At 41.1% G+C, this 18792-nt stretch overlaps 1 protein-coding gene across 4 annotated transcripts in view; it reads left to right on the top strand.

The window, feature by feature from the left end:
* The window catches only part of fynb (FYN proto-oncogene, Src family tyrosine kinase b), a 92238-nt gene that overhangs the window by 61307 nt on the left and 12139 nt on the right, over positions 1–18792 (top strand). For all 4 annotated transcript variants that reach the window (XM_047387803.1, XM_047387806.1, XM_047387805.1 and 1 more), the window contains 4 exons: positions 3731–3827; positions 14131–14229; positions 15346–15449; positions 15640–15789. In XM_047387803.1, coding sequence (XP_047243759.1) covers positions 3731–3827; positions 14131–14229; positions 15346–15449; positions 15640–15789 — 450 coding nt within the window. The remainder of the gene's footprint in view (positions 1–3730; positions 3828–14130; positions 14230–15345; positions 15450–15639; positions 15790–18792) is intronic.

The raw sequence follows: 18792 nt of genomic DNA, 5'->3' as shown, positions 1-18792 counted from the left end.
CCCGTGGCCGAGGCCCTGCTACCGAACCAACATCTTCCAAATGCCGCAGAGCCCCACCACCTCCTAATCTATCTCCTCCTAATCAGGACCTTCAAATCACTTCTCTGTGATACAGTCTGGGCCCCAGTGGTAACTATCAGAAATGAGCATGTCCAGGAAAAACTTGGGCCCCTAATAGGAGATAGTTGTAAAATCTCTGTGATTATATGTGACAGAAAGAACAAAGCCAAAAGGATAAGAGACAGTAATAAACAATCAACAAAAGCCATAAACTGTCAGGTACAACCAGATACAGAGTTAATATCAGCAACTAAGTCATATAAACTGGCGTTATTGAACATTAGATCTCTGTCAGGAAAATCATTTTTAATCAATGACTTCATAACTGAACACGATCTTGACCTTATGTTTTTAACAGAAACATGGTTACATGAATTTAATGAAGCTCCCATTCTGATAGAGGCGACGCCTCCCAACTACAATTTTCTTTGTGAGAGAAGACAATAAAGAAAAGGTGGAGAGGTGGCCACTTTGTTTAAAGCTTTACTAAAATGTAAAAAAGTATTTCTGGGCAAATTTGACTCTTTTTAATATTTGGCTCTCCAGGTAAAGAGCCCGGTCCTAACAATGTTCTTGAATATTTACAGGCCTCCTAAGTCCTAAACAAACTTTATCAGTGATTTTAATGAGTTTTTATCTGTGATATGTGTTTATTATGACTGTTTAATTATTGTGGGAGACTTCAACATTCACAAGGACAATCCTGAAGACAGAAGTACAATAGATCTATGTGACACTCTTAGAAATGTTGGTTTGACTCAACATGTTAAACAGCAAACGCACAAACAGGGACATATTTTGGACTTGATCATCACTAAGGGTCTAAACATTTCCAAGGTGTCTGTAACTGATGTTGCTCTATCTGACCACTTTTCTGTTATTTTTGAAAGCATCATCTCCAATGACTCAGTTTGCCAAAGAGACATGATAAGAAAACGCATCTTTAAGGACGGTGCTGCTGAAACCTTTAACCAGATTTACTCTTCTACCTCCACTTTGCCCTGTAACACTGTAGATGAGCTGGTAGATAACTTTCATTCTAAAATCTCGGACATCATTGATTCAATTGCTCCAATTAAAGTGAAAGTCATTTCTGGGAAGAAAATGTCTCTGTGGAGAAGTGCTCCACCAGTCAGAAGTGAAAAAAAAGAAGTGTCGAAAAGCTGAACACAGGTGGAGAAAGACTGGACTCCAGGTTCACTATATTATCTATAAAGAGAGACTATACAGATATAACCTACAAGTGAAAAATGCAAGGGAATCCTTCTTTTCTGAGATCATCGGCAAAAATATTAACAATGCTCGTGCATTATTTGCCACGGTCGACAGGTTAACAAACCCTCCTGTAACTGTAGCATCTGAACTCCACTCTACCAGGGCCTGCAATGAATTTGCTAACTTCTACACTGAAAAAACCCAAAAGATCAGAGGGGCAGTCAGAACAACCACATCAACTCCAGTACCAATGTTGTCTCCAACTAGAACTGATTCTGACAAAATTTCCCAATTTCACCAAATAAACTACAAAATCTTAGAAGAAATCGTACACCAACTAAGCTCTTCTTCCTGCTGTCTCGATCTTTTACCTACAGCTTTCCTTAAGAAAGCTTTGCCTGTAATAACATCTGATTTAACTCAAATAATAAACACCTCCCTTTTGTCAGGTGTTTTTCCCCAGGCCCTAAAAACAGCAATTATCAAACCTCTATTGAAAAAGATGCTACTATAGAACTACAGGCCTATTTCAAACCTCCCCTTCATCAGTAAGATTATTGACAAAGCCGTGCTTCAGCAGTTAAACAACTTCCTAACAACGACCAACCGCTTCAATGTCTTCCAGTCAGGCTTCCTGCTCACCACAGTACAGAGACTGCTCTTGTCAAGGTGTTCAATGACATCCGTATAAATGCAGACTGTGGAAGAACCACAGTGCTGGTATTATTGGACCTTAGTGCAGCATTCGACACTGTTGATCACTCCATTTTATTAGAACACCTGGAAAACTGGGTCGGCCTTTCTGGTACAGCACTCAACTGGTTTAAATCCTACTTGAAGGACGGACTTTTTTGTGTCAGTAGGTAACTTTACATCAGAGAGCACAAAAATCACTTGTGGCGTTCCCCAAGGGTCCATCTTAGGGCCCCTCCTATTCAATATCTACATGCTCCCCCTAACTCAGATTTCAATAAACAACAATGTAAGTTATCATAACTATGCAAACGACACACAGCTATACGTTACGATGTCACCAGGTGACTATGAACCCATTCAAGTGCTGGGTAAATGCTTAGAAGAAATCAATGCATGGATGGGCCTAAATTTTCTTCAGCTGAATCAAAACAAAACTGAATTAATAATCTTTGGACCAAAGGAAGAGCGTTTAAAAGTTAGCAAACAGCTTAATTTAATACAGCTAGAAACCACCAATCAGGCTCGAAACCTGGGTGTAGTGATGGACTCAGACCTGAACCTTCAGAGACACATAAAGGTAGTAACTAGGTTGGCCTTCTATCACCTAAAGAACAACTCCAGGATTAAAAGACTAATGTCTCAGCAGGACCTTGAAAAACTAATTCATGTGTTCATCTTTAGTAGAATTGATTACTGCAACGGTGTCTTCACAGGTCTGCCTAAAAAGTCAATCAGACAGCTGCAGTTGATTCAGAACGCTACTGCCCGCGTCCTCACTAGAACTAAGAAAGTGGAGAACATCAACCCGGTTCTAAAGTCCCTACACTGGCTCCCTGTAGTTCAGAGAATAGACTTTAAAATACTTCTGTTAGTCTATAAATCACTGAATGGCTTAGCACCAAAATACATTACAGACTTGTTGTCAGTGTATCAACCACCCAGACCTCTCAGGTCTTCTGGCTCAAATCTACTCTGCAGAACCAGAACCAGAACCAAACATGGAGAAGCAGCTTTTAGTTCTTATGCTCCACTAATCGGGAATAAACTCCCAGAAAACTGTAAAAGCGCCGAAACCCTAAGTTGCTTTAAATCAAGATTAAAAACTTATTTGTTTAGAGTGGCCTTTGACTGTTTTATCTAAACATTATTAGTTACGTTTTCAGTCCAATTTTCCTTTCATTTTCTTGTCCATCATTCTATTCTATTCTCTTTATTTTATTTTACTTTTTTAAATTACCTCTGTTGTTTGATTTTATTATTTGATTTGTTTTTCTGTGTCTGTATCTGTGTTTATTTGCTTTGTAATTGTATGTACAGCGATTTGAGTGTCTTGTTGCTGAAAGGCGCTATATAAATAAACTTACCTTACCTTACCTCTGCATGCCAATGTGTTTGGCCGGTGTCATTACCCTTGATTCCCAGACCTGACACAGACCTTAGTGGGTGTGATGCTGAGATAGGTGGGAACAATGTGAAGAAGATACAGGTTAATCATAACTGAAACTGTGATTGCAATATTCAAATCTAATATTACATTTGTGTGATTTACTAATATGGCATAGCTCTTCTTCTTACTGCTGTTTCATTGGTTGAACAGCAGTATGAGCTGCCTGAACATTCACCATGACTGTTCACTCAGAGCAGACCTGCTGCTGGAAACTCACTGCTCTGAATCAACAATTTTAAGCTTCATTTTCTCTTGCTAATTTTCTAAGAGCTGACTCGGTTTTTTATTCTTCTTCTACTATCCCTCCTGCAGGAGTCACTCTCTTTGTGGCACTTTATGACTATGAGGCGCGGACAGAGGATGACCTCAGCTTCAGGAAAGGAGAAAGGTTCCAAATCCTTAACAGCACGTAAGTCCCTGGAGCTGCTGATCACACTGTCTGCACCCAGGTGGGATGCAAATTTTGAAGGACTTAGTGGAAGCTGCTGGGAGGGGAGCAGGCACGCTCCATTACTGAGCCGAGGTTAAAGTGGCAGGTTGCATGAGACAGCCCAAGTTATGGTTTCATAATCTGGGACAGGATATAGCCCAAAATAAGTCTGCTGGTGTTTGTGGAGCTGTAAAACCATAAATGTTATGTTTAAGTATAATACTAGCCTGAAAATCCCAAGAAGGAAAACAATGTTTTTTTTTCTCTACCACATGTGAGTCAGTCAGTCAGATATGAAAAGAACACCAGATGGATTTCTGTTAAACCTGGTGGTTTTTTAGAGCTTGGACAAAGGCGTAGCTTGTTAAATTTAGTGCAGATCTCCAAAATAGCTTGTTAATTCCAGGTTTACACATGGAAAAAAGGCTTAAATCCAATGCAGAATTTCACGAGGCTAAAATGACCGGCTAAACATGCTTTATGACAACGTGGAGTAAACAACATTTATTTTAGGTTTGCAGAGGGTGGAGCAGGGTCTCCAGCCAGCAATGAAGAGTGTGGCGTTGCCTCAGACTTCCATTTGAACTTGAGCAGGAAGTGGCCAGTTACACCCAGAGGGATGTTGGCTCGTCCTCCTTCTAGTCGGCAGAAGTGCAGACCTTGCAGTGCGTGCGTGTGTGGGGTTCAGAGTAGATGCCCTATCATCCTCCTGCTATTTGCCCATCCTGGTTTTAGTCTGTGGATGTTTTTCACTCCAGCAGGCAGAGACCGAGCATGCAGCTTATGTGCTCTCTGCAGCAGTGCGGTGACATTTGAGGAGGCAGAGAAACGACTGGGGCTGCACTAACCCTGCTCTGCTCTCTGTTCAGTTCTACGGTTAGACCATTGCAGCAGTGAAGGTGCAGAGAACGTCTGCTGCATAAAACTGCGTAAAAATCTCTTCACTGTTCACTTCTGAGTTTGAACAAATATTCCAAGCTGCTAGTAAACGTTAGATGTCTCTATGCTTTACGAATTGATGGATTGAATGGATCTTCAACCTGCGATGCCTTACAAAAGTATTCACACCCCTTGATCTAGTCCACATTATGTCCCATTGCAACCACCCATTTTATTGTGATTTTCTGTGAGTGACCAACACAGAGTAACTGTGAAGTGGAAGGTAAAATATACGTAAACACTTTCTCATTTAATGGTTTTCTTTATGTTTATGACTATATTTTATGTAGATTCTCACTGAAGGCATCAATACAATGAATGCACACATTTGGAATTATGTTGCAAATTAAAAATTGTGAAAAAACTTTAATCCTGTTTTATATTTTAGATTCCTTAAGCAGCTGCCCTTTACTGTAATAACTGAAATATTAACCTCTGTCCGTCTCTCAATGAACCTCTGGGAAGTTCTTTCAAGACTCTTTGGAAAACCATTACAGGTGACCATCTCATGAAGATCATGGAGAGAATGCTAAGAGAGCAAAGCAGTTATCAGAGCAAACGGGTGGCTATTTTGAAGACGCTAAAATACAAAAATGTTTAGAGTTATTTCACATTTTTTAGTTTACTACATGATTCCATAGCTTTTCATAGTTTTGTTCCCTTTGGTGAGAATCTACAATGTAAATAGTCATGAAAATAAAGAGACCCATTAAGTGAGAAAGTGCATCTAAAAGGTTTGACCGGTCTATTGTCTACAAATGGAAAGAGGATGGCCCAATACGACCCTCTGGAGGATCTTCAGACCCCCACAGTTCAGTTGGGAAAATCTGGTAAAAGGACATTTCTAAGCAAATTAGTGTAAACATTAGACTGATGATACACTCTGCAAATCAAGACTTTATAGTAAAAAGGAAGGCCATGTAGGGTTCACAGAAACCTGTGGAAAACATGCTCTGGTCAGATTGAACTCTTTAGCCTACAACTGCTATGTGTGGCAGAAGGTGACCTCTGCACTTCACCCTAAATACACTATCAGCATGAAGCTGCCACCACCATGTTACCCTGTGGAGATGTGCTTCTTCTGCAGGGGCAGGGAAACTGGTCAGAGTTGTTAGGAGGATGGATGGAGCTGAATATAGGACAATCCAGGAAGAAAACCTGTTAGAGGCTACAAAAAAATCTGATACTGGGACAGAGATTCACCAGCAACAGGGCAATGAGCCTAAACATCCTGCCAGAGCTACAGAGGAAAGGTTTAGATCAAAGCATTTGATGTTACTATTGAAAGATGCGCTTTATCCAATCTGACTGAGATTGAGCTATTTTGAAAAGAATTATGGCCAAAAATGAAACATCAGTCTTTAGATGGGCAAAGCTGGTTACAGACATACCCTGAATATAAATGCGCAGCACACTTTTCAGAGTTTTGTCAGAAATGTTGCATCATATTCCTTCAACTGTACAGTAGTGAATTACTGAGTGTTGGTCTGTCACAAAAACTCCCAGTAAACACCTTGAAGTGTGTGGTTGTAACAAATTGGAAAAAAGTTCAAGGGGAATGAATACCTGCAAGGCACTGAGTAAAGAAAAGTTGAATGGAGTAAGACCTTTACACAGTGCTGAAGGTAGTAATAGAACTAATACTGTTGTGCAGTATAGGTGTTTTTTATCTTGCTGATAGCATGTACCAAGCTGGCACACACTGAATAATAAATGTCAGTCCAGCAGCCAGTTGCCGCATCTGCTGAAGGGTTCACACCTTTTCCTTGACCGCTTCATCACCTCGGCCTTTAGCTCTGCAAGGTCACCACACCCTCTTAGTATCCTGTCCCAGCTGCTGCCTTTCACATTCCTGCTCAGTCCCTGCTGGCCCACAGCCAAAGCAGGAAGGCACACTCTTCCTCCTCCTTTCTGTCATTCGTCCTCCTCCTCAGCAGGAGACAGACAGAGCTGCATCTTCGCTCCATCACTCCTCCACCCACTCTCCACTGTGCTACCCACCAGCCTCACACAAGGACTTGGCTTCTTTCTGCCACTTGTAGTGCCACCTGCTGGACAGCAGTGGTAAAAACAACAAAAAACAAGAACTCATCTGCCCGGCCTGTCAGAGCTGGCAGGAAGGGACCACCGGCAGTCTGAGAAAGTGAGGCACAAATGAAGCAGAGTCACAAATGTGCTGTTGTACCGTTGTTTTGCATGCTGGCATCCTTCAGGAAACAGACCTGCATCCCTGGATGTTTTTATACGGCTGCATTCAGATCAGCCTGAGCATTAAAGCAAAGGCGTGTTCAGAAACCAGCTCGTGATCCACCGAACCTTACACATCTCAGCTGTTTGACATTCAGCCGGAGCTGCACTGATCCGACTGAACACTATGAATAAACACAGCGGTGCTGTGAATGGCTTGTCTCAGTCAACGGTACTGTATTTAATTATACTCTCATCTGTAGTCCCCACAGGGAAGGAGGCTCTGAATCCATTTGGAGACAGCAGGAGGCTCTTTGTTTACTCTTGTTGATGTTTTCTCTTTATGTGGCACTGCGGAGATGGCTAAAGGGGGACAGAGCAGGGTGCGCCCTGCACCGTCTGTTTATGTCTCCCCAGCGCCTTCAGTACAGACTGTACTGAAGGAGACTGTACAGAAACATGTCCTCTTGCTCTAAACACTAATTAACACAGAGGAAGCTGAACTAAAAGTCAAAATAATTTTCAAACTAAAAGGGGAAAGGCCTGAAACTAACATGGGAGAACAAACCCAAATTCATAGATGAAAGAACATAAGAAATAATAAAATAAGAAACTAAACAGAAAGAAATGAACTAATATGGCAAGGCCCTAATAGCAATAATGAACACAGAGAAATGGACTGGGTACGGAAAGATCAAAATTACAATAATAAACCCAGAAAGGTTCAGAAAGGAAACCAAAACACAAACACTCATAGATTATGAAATGTCCACTGTGGAAATATCTGACTCATCTTCATGCATGCTGAACTTCAACACTTTATGTTTTAGAATGAATGTAAATGACTGAGAACTCTGGAACGTTGAGGTTGGAAAAGTCTCAAGTTTTGCACTATTATGCAGAGGAACCCTGGTTGAGACGCCATCTTTCCCTCCACACCCGAGGGATCCTCTCAGAACACAAGCAGGCATGCCGGGTTGGCCATGGGATGTCCCCAGGCGATGCCCATTGTGGCTTCAGTCAACATAACTGAAGGACCAGCATCTCCTCTTCACTCCTTCCTCATCATCTGCTGTCTCCATCTTTAGCATCCCAGTCACCCACACCAGCCCACACCCAGAGCCTTCACTGCCCTGTGTGTGAGAGATGAGACAGAAAGTATTTCACTGGGTCAGAGCAGGGCTCTGGAGGGTGGAGGATAATGTGTGTGATTGTGCATACATGTGAGAGCACTGCTAATGATAGAGAATCTTTGACTCCTTTTTAGCAGCCTGAATGTTGAAGCAGAGAGAAGGTGAATGAAATAAAACAGATGGAAAACTCCTCTCTTCCATACAGAAGTTGAACTTCAGGCAAAGGAATTTGTAACACAAACCAATCACAGGGTTGTTCTGCTTCAGGCTATTACAGGTCCTTCTCAAAATATTAGCATATTGTGATAAAGTTCATTATTTTTCATAATGTCATGATGAAAATTTAACATTCATATATTTTAGATTCATTGCACACTAACTGAAATATTTCAGGTCTTTTATTGTCTTAATACGGATGATTTTGGCATACAGCTCATGAAAACCCAAAATTCCTATCTCACAAAATTAGCATATTTCATCCAACCAATAAAAGAAAAGTGTTTTTAATACAAATAACGTCAACCTTCAAATAATCATGTACAGTTATGCACTCAATACTTGGTCGGGAATCCTTTTGCAGAAATGACTGCTTCAATGCGGCGTGGCATGGAGGCAATCAGCCTGTGGCACTGCCTGAGGTCTTATGGAGGCCCAGGATGCTTCGATAGCGGCCTTTAGCTCATCCAGAGTGTTGGGTCTTGAGTCTCTCAACGTTCTCTTCACAATATCCCACAGATTCTCTATGGGGTTCAGGTCAGGAGAGTTGGCAGGCCAATTGAGCACAGTGATACCATGGTCAGTAAACCATTTACCAGTGGTTTTGGCACTGTGAGCAGGTGCCAGGTCGTGCTGAAAAATGAAATCTTCATTTCCATAAAGCTTTTCAGCAGATGGAAGCATGAAGTGCTCCAAAATCTCCTGATAGCTAGCTGCATTGACCCTGCCCTTGATAAAACACAGTGGACCAACACCAGCAGCTGACACGGCACCCCAGACCATCACTGACTGTGGGTACTTGACACTGGACTTCTGGCATTTTGGCATTTCCTTCTCCCCAGTCTTCCTCCAGACTCTGGCACCTTGATTTCCGCATGACATGCAGAATTTGCTTTCATCCAAAAAAAGTACTTTGGACCACTGAGCAACAGTCCAGTGCTGCTTCTCTGTAGCCCAGGTCAGGCGCTTCTGCCGCTGTCTCTGGTTCAAAAGTGGCTTGACCTGGGGAATGCGGCACCTGTAGCCCATTTCCTGCACACGCCTGTGCACGGTGGTTCTGGATGTTTCTACTCCAGACTCAGTCCACTGCTTCCGCAGGTCCCCCAAGGTCTGGAATCGGCCCTTCTCCACAATCTTCCTCAGGGTCCGGTCACCTCTTCTCGTTGTGCAGCGTTTTCTGCCACACTTTTTCCTTCCCACAGACTTCCCACTGAGGTGCCTTGATACAGCACTCTGGGAACAGCCTATTCGTTCAGAAATTTCTTTCTGTGTCTTACCCTCTTGCTTGAGGGTGTCAATAGTGGCCTTCTGGACAGCAGTCAGGTCGGCAGTCTTACCCATGATTGGGGTTTTGAGTGATGAACCAGGCTGGGAGTTTTAAAGGCCTCAGGAATCTTTTGCAGGTGTTTAGAGTTAACTCGTTGATTCAGATGATTAGGTTCATAGCTCGTTTAGAGACCCTTTTAATGATATGCTAATTTTGTGAGATAGGAATTTTGGGTTTTCATGAGCTGTATGCCAAAATCATCCGTATTAAGACAATAAAAGACCTGAAATATTTCAGTTAGTGTGCAATGAATCTAAAATATATGAATGTTAAATTTTCATCATGACATTATGGAAAATAATGAACTTTATCACAATATGCTAATATTTTGAGAAGGACCTGTATGTTGCTGCCTTCTTCATCCACACTGATTGCTCAGCTTGCAGCTCCTCCAGCAGAGGACAGTTGGCTATGAATCAAAATAAAAGAGGTCACAGATATTTTAGTTTATTTCATGGCTGTGGGAAAAACTACTTTCAAATGAAAACAAACGTTGCATTTTAATATTTCAAGGTGGCGCTGTGCACACGTAATTATATTGAGACCATTTTTTATCAGATGGACTGCATGGTGGAGAAGTTGGCAGCACCGTTGCCTTGCAGCCAGGGTTCAAATCCCAGCCTGGGGTCATTCTGCACAGTGTTTGCATTTTCTTCCTGTGCATGTGTGGGTTCTCTCTGAGTATTCCGGCTTCCTCCCGCAGTCCAAAAACATGACTGATGGATTTATTGGTCTCTCTAAATTGTCCTTGGGTATGAATATCCCTGTGTGTCTCTGTGTTGCCCTGTAATGGACTGGCAACCTGTCCAGGTGTACCCTGCTTCTCGTCCAATGATGGCTGGAGATAGGTACCACCTGAATACACTCAAAGGCCACTTTATTAGGGACAACCTGCTATTACTGGGTTGGGCCTCATTTTGCCTTCAAAACAGCTAAATGTTCTTTGCACCAAATTCTGGCCCGGCCATCTAAATGTTGCAGCTGATTTCGAGACTTACCAGACCAGGCAACAGTTTTCCAGACTTTTGTTGTCCGGGGTAGGTGAGGCTGTTCTCAGCTGCCAGGGGTGGCACCCAGTGTGGACTGCTGCTGTAGCCCATCTGTTTCAAGGTTCGACCTGCCGTACATTCAGAGATGGTACTCTCTGAACGTACAGCTGCAGTCTCCTTGCTATCATCTGAAACCAGTCTGTTTATTCTCCTCTGACATCAGCAAGGCTAGCAGGATATTTATCCCTTTCAGACTATTCTCTGTATATCTGAGATGGTTGTGGGTGAAAATCCCAGTAGATCCCCAATCCCTTCATGTTGAAATTCACCTAAATCCCCTTTCTTCTCCATTTTGACCATCGGCCATATCTGGATATGCCTAAATGCTTTGAGTTTCTGCCATGTGATTGGCTGATTTGCTGTTTGTGTTATCAAACAATTGGACAGGTCTACCTAAATAAGTGGCCAGTAGGAGTTGAGAGGACATGTATTAAGGAGGAGATACATGCATTGTTCAGTAACAGCATTTATACCCCTTACAACCACCAGCTTCAATGTATTTTATTGTAAAAGTTGTTTAGTGGAAGGAAAAGGATGTTTTATTTTCACCTTTTTTTCAATAAAAAATCTGAAAAGTGTTTGTTTTTATTCAGCCCCCTAACACTCTGAAATAAATGATAGTAATTGCCTTTATATGTCACCTATTATCAGGCTTCCTATAAAAGTTTGAAATGGTCTTTTATTTGATCATTTTCAAGTATGGAAAAAAGATGATTAAGTATAGAAATAATTTTTTATTTCCAGAGCTTTTTCTCATCTTTAGTTTTCTAATGGACAAACATCTAATAATGCTTAATAAATACAGTATTTTTGCATTAATTAATAGTTAGTTAAAAGTTAGTTCAGTTGCAAAAAAGCTGTGAAAATTGGAGGCCAGTTTTAGCAATGTGTTGTTGTGTGATTTGTGGAACCGACATGTAAGACTACCATTTAAGCAGTTCATGGTGAGGATTTTATACTCAAATGTTCAGAATGTTGTAAAAACTGCTGAAAAACTGTGATTCCAGAATATTATGGACTTTTGAAATGACAAATCTTTCACAAGTCCTTGCACCTAATCCACACACATACATACACACACAGACCTTTTATACACACACGTTCACACTCATGTACCCATAGAAATAATCTAAAAGGTTGAGGTCATACTCAGATCATGTCAGGGTTTGGACTTTGTTTGTGTTTAGTTACTTGTTATCTAAGATGTATGCTGCCAGTATGTTGGTAGTCATGGTTGTTTTGGTTACTTCCTCTTACTCCTGATTGTTTATTTCCTCCTAGTGTTTCTTGTCACTCTCCTCGTTCTTAGCTCCTTTGGTTATTGTTGCTTTCTTAGTTATGACTTAGTATGGTTTTCTCTGTGTTTATTTATGGTTAGGTATTTGTTCTCTTTTGCACTTTTCTAGTTTATTAGTCTTACTTCCTCTGTGTTAGTTTCCTTTATAGTTGTAGTCCCTTTTTTAGCTTGGTTCTTTATGTTTAGTTTCTATAGTTCTAGTTCTCCCTCCTGTTAGGTCAGCTTCAGTTATTGTTTACATTTTGTCTGTATTTATTCTAGTCCTCATGTCCTCTGCTTGTTTCCGTCAGTATGGTTTTAGGTTTGATTACTTTTGTAATCTGGGTTCTTTATGGGTTCTTTGTTTATACTTAGGTTGCCAGGTCTTAGGTTGTTGTTGTTCTTCTGTTTCCTTTAGTTCATGGTTATTCTAGTTTTCCTATGCTTCATTTGATTATTTTTCTTTATCTATAGGTTTGCTTGGTCAGTGTTTCTCTTAATTGTTAATTAGTCCCTTCGCCATGTGTTACTCTATGCATTAGTTCCACCCGTTCCTTCAGCCTCCACTGCCTCCTTGTCACACCTATTCTTAGTTCCTTTGATTACCTGCCTTTGTCTCCCTCAGTATATTAGTTGGTTTTGTTTTATTGTGTGTCGCTGGTTCCTCCATTCACAACCGCTGATTAAGTTCAGTTTTTGCCCTGTTCCTGCAGTGAGTACTCAAGTAAGTTTGGATTCATCTCATGCTTGTACCTGCAGTGATTTTTGCTACGTTCGTAATCTTTTGAATAAAGCTGAAGACCGTTTCAAAATGCTGTTGCCCAGCTCTTGTCTGCGCTTTGGTCCACCCCAAAACCCCACCGTGACAGGTGAAACACAAGTTCATATTTTATTAATGCGACCCTGATTTAATAAAGTCTTTTAAGCAATTAGGATGCCATCTCCAGATATCTGTTTTGTAGGGCAGAGCTGCCCTGGCACATGTAGGCAACCATCTTCTCCATGTGGTATGACTGAAATGGGCAACGGGACACATGGAAAAAAGAAAAGAAACCAGAGTAGTGTGTAGGATCCCTGTATTTGGTATATAAAGTTAACCTGTTTTGTTATTTAATTAGAGAGGCAGCTAAGATGTTCATGGTAACTCTAGAGGAGCTGCAGAGATCCTCCAGATGTCCACGGTAACTCTGGGGGAGCTGCGAAATCCACAGCTCACGTACCCATTAATGGTCATGGTTCTAAACGTAGGGAAGGGAAGGAGTCCATTTATCAGAGAAGCAGCCAAGAGGCACAAATATAGCCTTGCTGGAAGAAGGGCAAGAATGAAGTTATGTTGAAGAAAGCCAAAAGGAATTCCTGTGGATGTAATGTTGCAAAATGTGGAAACGTTCAAAGGAAATGAATACTTTAGCTAGATACTGGAAAGGGAACTAAAGGAATTCTCAGTTTCTGTAGCTTCAGCTCATTTATGTTTGCACAAGAATGTGAATTATGAGGAAAAATGACTCCAGAGAGAAGTAAAGCAGCATCATTCATGCAAAATCTGGACATTGCAGTTTTACCTCCTTTTGATAAAGTAAACCTTGTCAATGACACTGTCCTGACACATGCTGAGAGAGACGGAGAGCATTATTAAAATTAGCTTTGGCTCTATTGAGCTGGAGGAAGTTCTGAGCAACAAGAGCGCATGATTGGTTGGAAAACCTGTCTTTTAACCAGCTGGGACAACACACTGAGAATGTATCTGAGCATCACTCAGCCATCTTTCACCTGTGTCTCTTTTTTGAATTATTTTTGTCATCAAGCCCTCCATCATCTGCTGAAAGATCTGTAAATGTAATGCTGCAGATTTCATGCAAAATGTGCATGCTGGTTTTGTTTTAAGCCTGAAGCAACTTGCACAATAGGCTTCAAGGTAACTAGTACTGTTTCTCTAACAACAAACATGTGGGCAAAGTCACTTATTTCCAATGAAGGCTGAAGGCTTAACTGTTTGAAAATAATGAGGTAAGACTTTAATGACAGTACAGGAGAATGAATGGGTGGATGAAAATTAAGAGAATTCCCCATTGGGATTCAGATATTTGCTGCAGAAGAAGAAGCAAGCATCAGGAGCATTAATGTCCGTCTCTGCTCTCTCCTGCCTCCCTTTCAGTGAGGGGGACTGGTGGGACGCCCGCTCTCTGACCACCGGTGGCAGCGGCTACATTCCTAGTAATTACGTGGCTCCTGTGGACTCCATCCAAGCTGAAGAGTAAGTGTTGTGTCTGTGCTGTTTGCTTGAAGAAAAGGTCATTCATCCCACTATCTGTAGCTGCCAGGAGTTTCTGCTGGACATTAATGGTTTTAATGGGACTCTATCAAAAATGGAATTAGAGTTGTTACTGAGAGCCTGACTGAAGGGATTAGTTCCAGGCTTTAGTCTGAGTCAGTTAGGATAGCTCGCTCAGATGGGTTTTAGTTTAGCCTCTGTCCAATTTATTAATCAATCAATCAATCAATTATTAAGCTTTATTTTTAGAGCACTTATCATACAATCGAATGTGACACATAGTGCTACTACAGACCTTTAAACAGGCATAAAAACATAAACAAGCAAACCAAAAACTGCTACACTAAATAAATATGCAGAGTGTTTAATGTTATTTCTTAATGTTAGTTTCTGTCTGATTTCAAACTACAAATTCTGTCCAAGAACCTTCAGCACATTTTCTCTTATGTCTCATAGTCCTGAGAAAAAAAACGAAATCCTTCAAAACCAGAATCGCCCTGACAGAAAACCAGGAAAACGCCTGATTGGTGCATCTCTGATGGAAACATGTCCGTCAGTTTAGACCAGAGGAAAAGCCATTTTATGAAAAGCTGGAAAATAAATGAAAGATGTTTGGGAAATCCCAGCTATTAAAGGGAATGCTGGAAACAACTGATTAATGAAGATGCTAGAAAAAATATTTTAACTGTTTCGATTTACCTTCTTTGAAGAAAAGATTCAACGTTTTTTTGGCATTTTAGAAAATGTCTGGAAATAATCTTTATTTCTTATAGCTATAAACTCTCTTTTGGTCTGTTTTCACTCATTTTATCCATTTTAATGTTTTTTAATCCATTTACAGCTTTGATGTTTGAGGATTTCAAGCATCTATATCTTTTCTATGTCTGGCTGACACACTTTTACTCCAGGTATTGTCTAGTTTTAGGAGATCCCAGATAGACTTTCTGCTTTGTAACATATGTTTGCTCAGTAAGTATAAGTGGCAGACAGCTTGCAGGGTATTTTGCTTCTTTCACACTGTGACCTTCTCAGATGCCTTTGTAAAGTTAAAGTACAGTTGAGCTGCTTGGGCTGACTGGTCTCTTGGCGTTACCACAGCTGGTACTTCGGGAAGCTGGGTCGTAAGGATGCAGAGAGACAGCTGCTGTCCACTGGCAATCCTCGGGGCACCTATCTGATCCGAGAGAGCGAAACCACAAAGGGTAAAGAAAGCAAAGACACAAACACCTGCAACCATTTGTGTGTGAGAGTTCATATGTACAGCTCTCCACCCTGGGATTACCTGGTTACTGGTCTGAACTGTTCAGGCCTCATTTGTTGAGAGTTTCACTACTTGTCTCTGTAGCCTAGAGAGCATCTCCTACCCCTAACCCATTACCTGTCCCCCTCCAGGGGCCTTCTCCCTGTCCATACGGGACTGGGATGATGTGAAAGGAGATCATGTCAAGCACTATAAGATTCGCAAGCTGGACAGCGGAGGCTATTACATCACCACCAGAGCTCAGTTTGATATGCTGCAGCAGCTGGTTCAGCACTACTCAGGTAAAACTGCAGAGCTTTTCATCCACATTTACTGGTTAATGGGAGCATGTTCAGTTTGTAGCAGGTTCCGCACGGTTTTCGGACTTCCTGTGAACGTCTGTATGACACAATAAGAGCTGGAATTTAAGAAAAATATACTTTGTGGTGTAATATGATTCCTGGAAAATGGTTCTGGTGCTAACTTAATCATCACACAGCAGTTCTATAGGCTGATTCTGAAAAACACATGCCTCCTACTGTTTCTTCATTGGATGGTTAACCTCTGGCCATTTTTGCCTCATTCATGTGGCCAACATCTCTGCAAGGAGACATAATGTAGCAATGCTTGGAGCAGTCTGATTTGTCTATGGTCTCTTTTTACATTGATATTTAATATCAATATGCAGTTAGTAGATTAATCTTACACTCAATATAGAAGATGGAAAATTTCAATCTTTAAGTGCATTTATCAGGTGGGTAAAAAATGAAATGTTAAGAATTAAATTTTTTAACAAGTTACACACGTATTGGGACCCTTTTTGTGCAACCTTTCAGAAGGTTGGAGCATACAGAGAGAGAGAGAGAGATCTTTTACTGTTTCACTTTACACAATCTTTCTAGATGGTCCAGATTTCTCCAGAGTCCTCTCTGCTCTCTTCTCTTTAACTCAGCCACAGGTTCTATGTAGGATCTGGATCTGTGGGACTGAGATGGCCATGGAAGACAGCTGATTTGGTGTCTGGTGAAATATCTCTGGATTCATTTGGCTGTATGATGCCACTTCAATAAGGCTCCCAGGGCTGTTGGAAGAGAAACAGGCCCACAGCATTACAGATTCTCCACTGTAACCAACCTGGAAAACCCACAGTTAAAATCCCAGCAAAGTTCACCAAACTCTTAAGTGTTTGTGATTTGTGATGATAGGACACAAAAGATTTTTTTTTTCTGGTATCATTCCATAGCAACCAATTAGCATGTAATTGTTGTCAGGTAGAGTTGGCGATCCCAGGATGCCACTTTGTGCTATTGTTCTTCAACGTTAAGCGTTGGGGATTTTTTTTTACCTCCCTCACAGTCCTGCTCACTTAATGTGGTGCAAGGATAAATGTGGGTATTGGTCCAGCTTATTGGCCAGTGGCTCAAACAAAATGGGCCCCTGTTTTAAGATAATTTTTACGTTCTGTTTCTCCAAATAGAAATAAAGGACTCCGTTACATTTCTTTCAAAGGGATTGTTAGTGGTGCCAATAATTGTGCCAGTTGTGATTTTGTGAAAAACTGTTATTTGATAAAGTCATATTTTTTTCCCCACAGAATTTTTCTTTTCAGTATGAGATTATGCTGCTGCAATAAAAGATTAATTTCTTTTCAGATTTTTAGAGGTGCACATAAATGTGGCCAGAATGCTACAGAAGAACTTGCAGTACTGCATTAACAGGCAGAATGAGCTTCAAAGAAGCGTCCCTTTCTCCACAAACCACAGCTTCAAAGTCCTCTCCTTCTGACTCCCAGTTCTATGAACTGGTCCCAAATGCACCGAGCGGAGACTCCTGAATATTAGGTGCTCATATAGGAGGAACATAGAGCTCAGAATAAAAGCCAGAAATGAAAGAGAGATTTTAGAGGTAGCATACGTCAGATTACTTGTGCTTTATGTGCTTCTTCTTCTTTGACTTTGCTCCAGTAAGAGTCCGATTCAGTTGGAGCCCATCCACATGGGCTTTACGCTGCTCAGAGATGAAAATTAGATCCAGATGATGATGTGACCATTACTGCTTTAGTCTTTACCCATGCGTCATGTTTATCCTCTAACATTTCACTCAGGTCTGTTCCTATTTGTGCTTCCATGAGGAGTCCCAGTGATGACTCATGTGATAGTATGTCTTCAGTTGTTTACTATGAGCCCTCCCATCCACTGGCTTCTCTTCACAGGGAAAAGGGTGATTTTTCTGACACGCTCTAGTTGGCACATTGACATATCGACCCGTAAAGTCAACACCATGGATTATCTGTGCTTGTGTCATGGCGCACTAACCATCCTTCTGCATTTTATTGACACTCTAGATGACGTGTGGATCTGATTACAGATACAGTATATAACCTATAACCTTAACTCTTTTCAGGGCTTCTGCTTATTTGGCATCTTGCTGTTTATTGGCTTTCCTGCTTTGACAGTCATCACATATGGACATTGTTCTTTAAATCTGAACCTGCTATAACATTCATGTTCTGTAGAACATGGAAGCATAATCCAGCACTGGTCTATGAAGCGAAAACAAATGCAAATAACACCAAACGCTCATGACTTTAAACACTAGCTGCTGTAAGCCCCTCTTTCTGCCAACCCACATAAAACCCAAAAAACCTCCCTACTCTCCCAGCAAAGGCCATTTAGCATAACAATAGATGATTACAAACAAAATAAAAGATCTGATATGAATTGATCTGGGTAGATTGCGATAATCAGAGGTCTGACCAGGCTAATGGAAGATTTTGGACTATAGATGATACAGTGTTGTTGGAAAGCCTTAAACAAACTGAAAAGCCCTTTTAATCATCACCAAGTCATAAGCTTTAAATCAGATGCCAGCTTTAGCATCATTAGCCATCTGCAAAGTATCGCCATATATTTGAGGTGCTTCCACTGTCCCCATCTGAAGGGGAGCCCTCTCCCTATTGACGGAACTACAAATAAACAACAGAAAATATTGGCTCAGGGCTCAACTGGCAGATATTGCTTTGGGTTGCTGCTGTGCTGTTCATATCTAAACCCACTTCTACATGGCAGTGATGTATTGGGGCTAAGCTTTTTTCACTTCTAATTGTTTCTGCATGAAATAAACATGAAGGATAATCTACAAAAACAGCATGTTTGTCTTTATAAGTGAAGACATTTTGCAGTGTTGATCAGGATTGCTAGAAAACTGACTGTCTTCATTTCCAGTTGTTCACACAGATTAGTAGCATCACTGCTGGGGTAACAACTAAGGACTCATTTGTTATTTTTCTATCAGATCCTTGAATC

This window comes from Girardinichthys multiradiatus, chromosome 15 (genome assembly GCF_021462225.1).
Source record: "Girardinichthys multiradiatus isolate DD_20200921_A chromosome 15, DD_fGirMul_XY1, whole genome shotgun sequence".
In the NCBI taxonomy this organism is placed as follows: Eukaryota; Metazoa; Chordata; class Actinopteri; order Cyprinodontiformes; family Goodeidae; genus Girardinichthys; species Girardinichthys multiradiatus.
Note: the sequence above shows the minus strand (reverse complement) of the source record. Positions and strands in the feature narration are given on the sequence as shown.